The sequence below is a fragment of the Cornus florida genome, unplaced genomic scaffold, assembly GCF_030987335.1.
Source record: "Cornus florida cultivar Cherokee Brave unplaced genomic scaffold, ASM3098733v1 CherokeeBrave_3.0.0_Hap2_Chr06, whole genome shotgun sequence".
NCBI classification, from domain to species: domain Eukaryota; kingdom Viridiplantae; phylum Streptophyta; class Magnoliopsida; order Cornales; family Cornaceae; genus Cornus; species Cornus florida.
This window is the reverse complement of record NW_026775576.1, coordinates 89,569,019-89,577,010: the sequence shown is the minus strand read 5'-3', so window position 1 is coordinate 89,577,010 and position 7,992 is coordinate 89,569,019. Positions and strand designations below refer to the sequence as shown.

Here is a 7,992-nt window from a genome sequence, read left to right as displayed (position 1 = left end):
AGTGTAGGTGCAAAATTTCGCCCAACCAATAATGATTGAGAAAAATAAAACAACTCACTCAAAAACAATAAAAATAGATAAGAACAGTGTGTAGAGAAGCGTAGAATTGTTTGATCCCTTTATTGGAGGTCTAGACCTCTATTTATATACAAAAGATTGTAAAATTATGGTAGAACTCGCGTTGCTTGTCCTTCAATTCTTTCTATATAAACATTCTTTACTAATAGAGTTCTTTCCATTATCTAAATTTCCATACATAGAACTTGCCTTGTACAGAACTTCCTATCTCAGAATTTTCCTTCTACGGTAAATCCTTCAATTGGTAGGACTTGTGCATTCTTGAGTAACTGGGCTGAACATACTTTGATCCAGCTGGGCTTGAGTAACGGACCGGATGTTAAATATTAACATGTTGGGCTGATAATCTCTTAATTCGGGCTTCAACAGGGCTGAAGGTCATATAACAATAGTACTGGGCTTGTGAACAATGATCTTGGACTAGTATCAAACTCAATTTGGGTTTGAGCGAGGTGGGCTTTATAAACTTATCAATGATATGTTTATATCTATGATGACGTGGATTATTCTCATTTGGAGGGGATTTTTTCCCTCCACATGGACTGTTGAACATTCTGTGCTTTCATTCTTGAATGCATGATTTAATATTCTAATTTGGTTTCATAATTTTCAAAAGAAATGGAATAAGAATTTGCTAGTCCAAGTATGTGTGCCACGACTATTTTCAATAATGTTCACTACCAGAAACTGGAAGCGACATGTCTTCACCATCTCCACATATCAGCAATATCTATTGTCCATGATTAGTACAGATCACTTGTGGTGTTTCCCATTTCACCTTAGCAAATTTAAACCAATCCAAATATGACTGTGCAGTAGAAATCATGAATGAAAATCACCCAAGTGCACAATATCAGCATTTTCAATAACCTCTCAAATGGACTCTCAAATTCAAAATATAGCAGTTGGATGAAAATAAGAAACTCTAATAACCTCTAAAAAGACCTCTCATATTTTGAGATTCTCAAGTCCAATAACCTCTCAAATGTATTAATCTCTCAAACTCAAAATATAGCAAGTAGATGAAAATAGGTGAGCTCTCTCAAAAGATCTCTCATATTTTGTGATTGTCAAAAGTTGCTAAAATGAAAATAAGATACTTTAATATGCTTTTAAAACATGGAATGGTTATTGTCTCAAAAAATAACATTTTGAATGAAATGCACAATTGGAGTAGAATTGCAAAAATATTTCATTTTTACACTAGTTTTTCTCAAAATATAAATTTGACATGAAAATATAACATTTTGCAATGGATATTCAATTGACAAAACTATAAGCTTATATCATATGTCTTTCATAAAAGAAAATAACAATTAATGTCGTCTATTCCATATACCCAAAAACAAGAATTTGAGTCCTTTCCGTTTTCCTGCTTCATTTTCCTATTAAGGGACATTATCAAATGACAGACTTTGATCCCAATAATCAAGAAAATCAGCTTAGAAATTGCTAGCATGCCTTCTTTATTTTCCTTATATATGCAATAAAGACCGCTTAATAAATCATTTGAAAGAATGAAAAGAAATTGAAGCAAAACTAGCTAAAAAGAAACACGAAATCATTACAGAACAAATTATTCCAAATCCCCTTAAATGGCAATGGGGTTGCCATTTCACTTATGAATGAGTACACACAATACATGTTACCTACCCATCACAAATACTAATAGCGTCATAAACATATCAAATTTACTATGTCACTCTGCTTCAGAAATAACTTCTAACTCTCTATCAAAAGCTTTTGCAGGCATGGTTGTTCTATTCATTTGAGCTGTTGAAGCAAAAGGACTTGGGGGCATGGTCAGACCATCTCCTTCCCCTTCCAGCATTTGTACTACAGTGTTCATGGCAGGACGATCCACCGGGTACCACTGAATGCACCACAACCCAACAATAGTCAATTTCTTAGCTATCTTGGCATCTTCCTCTTCTTCAATGTGCATCACTAGCTCTTCTCCTTCACGCAAGCGATTATAAATCCATTGTGGGAAGTATGTTTGGCTGGAATCCTCTACTGTAGCATCACCCTTCTTCCTCACACCCACCATATCAAGTAGTAACATCTCGAAGCTATAAACATCCGATTTATACGACACATTTCCAAAATTCCTAGAAAAAACTTCAGGGGCAATATAGCCTACGGTCCCTCTGGCTGCTGTCATAGAAACTGCACTTTTTTCCTTGGAACACAACTTTGCTAGCCCAAAATCTGAGACTTTTGGATTGAAGTTGTGGTCTAGCAAGATATTATGAGGCTTAATATCAAAATGAAGTATTCGTTGATCACACCCTTGGTGAAGATATTCAATTCCCTTGGCTACGCCTAGAGCAATATCTTGCAGCTTCACCCAACCAAGTGAATGTTTTTTGTGTTTTTCAGTAAACAGGAACTTTTGTAATGAATCATTTGGTAAGAACTCATAAACAAGTGCTGGTTTGAATCCATCTGCACAGAACCCCACTAGGCCAACAACATTGACGTGGTGGATTCTGCCTATTGTTCCCACTTCATTAATGAAATCTTCCCCTTTCCCTGTGGAATTGTCAAGGACCTTAACAGCAACAAGAATTTCATTGGAAAGTTTTCCTTTGAATACAGTTCCGTAACCTCCTTGTCCTAGTTTCTCCTCAAATTGATTTGTGATCTTCTTAATATCAGCATAAGAGTATCTTGTAGGCTTGAGAGCTCTATAGTTCTCCAAAAACTTTTCAATCTTTACTTGGTTCTCTTTCTCCATTTTATTCATGGTATGGAAACGATAGAGTAGAATTGCAACCACCACAAGAAAAAAGGGACCTAAGACTGAACCTGCTCGTGAACAAACCAGAGTTTAAAACCCTTTTCAATAGTCCACAGTTCCGTAACAAATGAATGATAAATAGACAACTTCACCTCTAATTAATAGCATTGCTGTTGATGATACACCTGTAAAAGATAACAAAATAATTAATTCATCATGTTCATGAAATAAATAAAGTCATAATAAAACTTTTGTCCATTTCAAAAAAAAAAAAAAAAAAAAAAAAAGATACAAGAAGTAATTAGTTTTCGTGTCTACAAGCACCCTGTGCAGAAGAATTGCAGTAGAAAGTTTTTAAATGCCAATATGCCATAAATTTTCTCCCCCTAGATTTTATATCAAAATGGGTAGAAGAAATATAAGAAATGCTTGATGTCGGGGTTTCAGCCATGGTTAAAAGTATTAATGTTGTATTTTACAATTAAGGATTTTTGGCTCTGTTTGGGGTTGGAGCAAGAGAGATAAGGAAGGCCGGAGGCCGGAGTTATTACCATTGCACGAAACAATGATATATATCACAAATCTTTTTAATCATGATCTAAATTAGTATTGTTTTGATGGAAAACAATAGGTGATGGAATTGAAACCACCAGACCAACACAACACTTAATTAGTATATTAATTTTTTAAGTCCATCAATGACAACGAGATAGACTAGACAGAAAGAAAGAAACTTGATAGTGCTAAAAATCCAGTCTTTGTTTTTCCCTCCTCATTTTCTAAAATGAAATCAATAAAACCCTAAACGAACAATTCAAGAATGAAGTTTCACATGGCAGCATTGACCCAAATGTATTCAACTTACGTGATGCTAATAATATAATTGAACAAAAGTTTAAAATTTTCAAACAATTTTAACTTTCAAATCAATCCATTAATAACATGTGACAAGATTGTTAGTTTTTATATGGTTTGATTGTAAACATACCTTCGGATTCTTTTGAACATTGAATTTCATGTCCCACTGTGTAGTTCTTGAAGCTACAAATCTTGCCTTGTGATTCACATTTCCCACAATTTGGTGTGGACCAATTGAGTTGAACTCTAAAGTTTTGGCTTAAAATGTCGTTAAGGAACGGAGGAAATATTAGCAATCTTGAAGCAAGATGTCAAGGAATAGTCATCTATTTCCCGGGAGGAATCAACGGCATAAACATGGTAGCCAGGGACATCAAGGCAAGGGACCGAGTACCCTCGATCCCTATCTGGTGCAGAGCAATTGAATAAGACAAAGTCATACAGGTAGGAATCATGCTGGAAGTGGAAAGGAGAGACAGGGAGGCTGAGGTTGGCAAGGCAGCTTTTTGTATCATCATCATATATATGTATGAGTTGAGATTTATAATCAATTTTGTTAACCAATACCTTCACTGAAAAGGGAAGCTCCAGCACTGTTTGGTTGTTGTTGTTGCAAGATAGCTCGAACCTGGGATAGCCACAGTAGTCTGGCTGCCGGTCTTTGATCTTGAATGGGAACCTAATGGCGGGGCCGTAATCACTGCACCTTGATACACTGCACGGGGCATGGCCTCCTCCAAGCTTTGCTAAGACTAAGAGTAGCAATGAAAAGGAGGAAAAGAGTATATTGATGGCCATTTCAATCTCAATAGCCTACCATTTCAGCCTCCATCTCTCTTAAGGTGGATTATATTAAGTTCAGTTTCTCTAATTCTCTCTTCTAATTTTCTCTCCCAAGGTTCCAATATTCCCGCTCAACCATGACCGGCTAGGATGAGGTATTCATGGTCTGTTCTATAGGAATTGAGGCTTAATGCCAAAACTCTAAATTAAACCATTTATTAATATTTGATACAATTTACACTCCTTTTTTAATAAAAAGAAAATAATTACACTCCACACTATTCTTTTTATCTCAAAAAAAATAATAATAGAGTCTTTAAACCGATCCTTTCATATTTTATAATACTATAAATACTCTTTATGCTATGAAGTTTAATCATTTTATTTTTTTTAACCTTCTTTTATTATTTTTGTACGTTTTCTCACTCTTATTCCATTTGATTTCTTAAATCCACATGATGTTTGGCTAATGAGAAATTTAGCTTAGAAGTTTTTTTTTTTTTTTTTCTTTTTTCTTAATAGAAGATGTTTTTATCCATTTGATTGTGTCCTAGTATTAAATTTCTAGCGGCCTACCCTTTTTGCATTCACACTTAATTTTGGAATTTGTTTACATCATTGTTTTTCAATAAATAATAAATAAATACATTATGTCGCTTTCTGATGTCAATTCATTGGACTTTTCTCCAATTTTTAAGAGTGCAGATCGTTGATGCTAGTTTTGAATTTTCCAATGATAAATGATAGTTTCTTTTTTTATTTTTTATTTATTATTTTGAAAGATACAGAAAAAATGTACATGGAGACCCAATGAGTGGAATGGGCCAAAGGCCACAAACCTGAGTTAACTCAAGAGTTACCCAAAAAGTACTAAGTGAAAAGCCCAAACAAACCCACAGTTGTAAACAAGGTACAAGCCCAACAGCTTAACCAAAAGCATCAAAAACCACTGAAAATATTTGGTAGTTCTCACAGAGAAAAATCAGTCCTCTAAAATTTACAAAGATTATCCATGGTATTTTTACAAGACGAGGACTAGAGCTATATTAAGAAATTCATTAATTTTCTATAAATGTGAAACTAAATCAAGAATTCGTCATTACCCAATAACTATTTACAATATATAATTGACATCTTATAACAATAAGACGAAGGCTAGAGCTATATTAAGAAATTCATTAATTTTCTATAAATGTGAAACTAAATCAAGAATTCGTCATTACCCAATAACTATTTACAATATATAATTGACATCTTATAACAATAAGACGAAGGCTAGAGCTATATTAAGAAATTCATTAATTTTCTATAAATGTGAAACTAAATCAAGAATTCGTCATTACCCAATAACTATTTACAATATATAATTGACATCTAACAACAACAACAACAATTTACAATATATAATTGACATCTAATAACAACAACAACAACAACAACAACAACTAAATCAAGAATTCGTCATTACCCAATAACTATTTACAATATATAATTGACATCTAACAACAACAACAACAACAACAATAATAATAATAATGTTGTTTGATTCTCCTTGAAAAGACTTTAGTAAAAAATTAAAAATGATTAGAAACAAAATTGAGAAAAAAAAAAAAAAAAAAAAAAAATTTAATTGAAGAACCAAATGTCTGAAGAAATAGGTCTCTAACTTTGACAATTTCTTAACTGTTTATCCTTAAGTACTTAGATTGAGGAAGTAAACAACGAAAAAAAAAATGTTTAAAAATTTGTAGTATATAGGGTAATTATAGTAGGTGATGCTTTAATAAGTTTATGACCTTCTTCCCTATGAAATACCAAATGAAAGTGGAAGAACAGAGATTGGAGACTACTTCTCCGAATCACAGTCGAAAATGGCGCTACGTCAACCTCCGCAATGAAGCTTTGGTCACAGGTTTGTGTTTAATAGACTCTGGTTCTTCAATCAATAGGATCAAACCTAGAGGTCAGATACTCATTCTAAGAATCTGCTGCTACATTAATCTCTAGAATTATGGAAGGTATGATGAAGTTTATGAGAGTGTTAATCCACCATCCAAACAAAACACTAAACATTATTTATTATTTATTTATTTTTTTATTTGTTTGACTAAATTATTCTTGAAAGGTAACTTGCTAACAATTAAATTTTAAAAAGGAGAATTATTCATCTTTTATTGTCTTTGTGATCACATTAAAGTAATTTTTTTGAATTTGAAAATTTAATATTTTTTTTAAAAAAATAAAATTTGTGGAGCTTTGTCTTCAAAATAAGATCTTAAATACTATATTAACGCCTTTAGATAAGTTTTTTTATTTTTTTCCTTATTTTTTTATATTGGTAAAAAATTCACATCCATTTTGTTATAATATGGACTCAAGACCTTAACACTCTTTTTTGAAAGGTTGAGGAGATATGGATGGAGTCTATTCAATAACTAATTAATATGATGGTGAGGATTTTTTATTTTTACATTTATTTTAAAAAAATTTATATTTTAATCGAAGTATTTGAACATAACTTTGACAAAATCTACCTGGCCTGTCCAGCTAGATCACTTCACCGAAAAAGAAGCAAGAAGTGGGTCTATCTGTTGGTTTGTCGGCGCCGAAGACTTTCCTCTCCCTCTCTCTCCTTTCTTTCTTTTTTTCATTCTATTTCTCTCTCAAATATCTCACTCACCGGGAAGTGGGTCGATCTGTTCCGAAGCTGGTTCGTCGGCGCCGAAGACTACTTCCTTCTCTTTCTCTCTCTTCTCTTTCTTTTTTTCATTCTATTTCTCTATTTGATATCTTACTCACCCGGAAAAGAGAAGTGGGTCTGTTCTGAAGGTAGTTTGTCAGCGCCGATTGAGTATTGTACTTCGATTTAGCAGCCATCTGACCTAAATCTATGAAATATTCAGTTGGTGTTGCGTTTTCCGGCCGTCGGAAAGTTTACCTTTGGTTGGGTCTTTTTGAAACTCACCGGAAATTTGTATACGAAAGTCGCCAATTGGATACTGTAGTTCGATTCAGCATCCCTGGACCTAAATATATGAAATCTCTAGTTGGTGTTGCGTTTGCCGTTTACACGACCCCTCTAACCACCAATTATCCTCTGGATTTACCTTTATTCTACTGTATGATTATGAAATTCAGACTAACAAGTTCCCACTATCACCAGAAGAAAGAAAGATAAGGAAATCTAATGAGGAGGCATATATTGTTTCTACTTTTATTTTATTTATTTTTTCTTTATTTAATTGTTAAAATTACTTACCTGACTCTCACGTGTATTCTGTCAAATTAATTTGTCAAGTTGGTGTTGCATTTGCCGTTTACACGACCCCTCTAACCACCAATTATCCTCTGGATTTACCTTTATTCTACTGTATGATTATGAAATTCAGACTAACAAGTTCCCACTATCACCAGAAGAAAGAAAGATAAGGAAATCTAATGAGGAGGCATATATTGTTTCTACTTTTATTTTTATTTATTTTTTCTTTATTTAATTGTTAAAATTACTTACCTGACTTTCAGGTGTATTC

The 7,992-nt window shown here is 33.2% G+C and overlaps 2 protein-coding genes across 2 annotated transcripts; both read right to left on the bottom strand.

Annotated features, from left to right (window-relative positions):
• Positions 1 to 1,698: 1,698 nt before the first annotated feature.
• LOC132312743 (rust resistance kinase Lr10-like) lies at positions 1,699 to 3,002 on the bottom strand. Its single transcript, XM_059811236.1, has 2 exons — positions 2,974 to 3,002; positions 1,699 to 2,889 (listed from the first exon to the last, which is right to left on the bottom strand). Exons 1-2 carry the CDS (start codon positions 2,987 to 2,989, stop codon positions 1,778 to 1,780), a joined length of 1,128 nt encoding a protein of 375 aa, XP_059667219.1. The 5' UTR covers positions 2,990 to 3,002; the 3' UTR covers positions 1,699 to 1,777.
• A 947-nt stretch (positions 3,003 to 3,949) lies between these two features.
• Positions 3,950 to 4,477, bottom strand: LOC132314547 (putative RING-H2 finger protein ATL21A). The gene has a single exon (XM_059813396.1). It carries the CDS (start codon positions 4,475 to 4,477, stop codon positions 3,950 to 3,952), a length of 528 nt encoding a protein of 175 aa, XP_059669379.1.
• Positions 4,478 to 7,992: the final 3,515 nt, after the last annotated feature.

Excerpts from the sequence above, each read along its gene's own strand:
- LOC132314547 (XM_059813396.1), bottom strand. The coding sequence starts at position 4,477 with ATGGCCATCAATATACTCTTTTCCTCCTTTTCATTGCTACTCTTAGTC.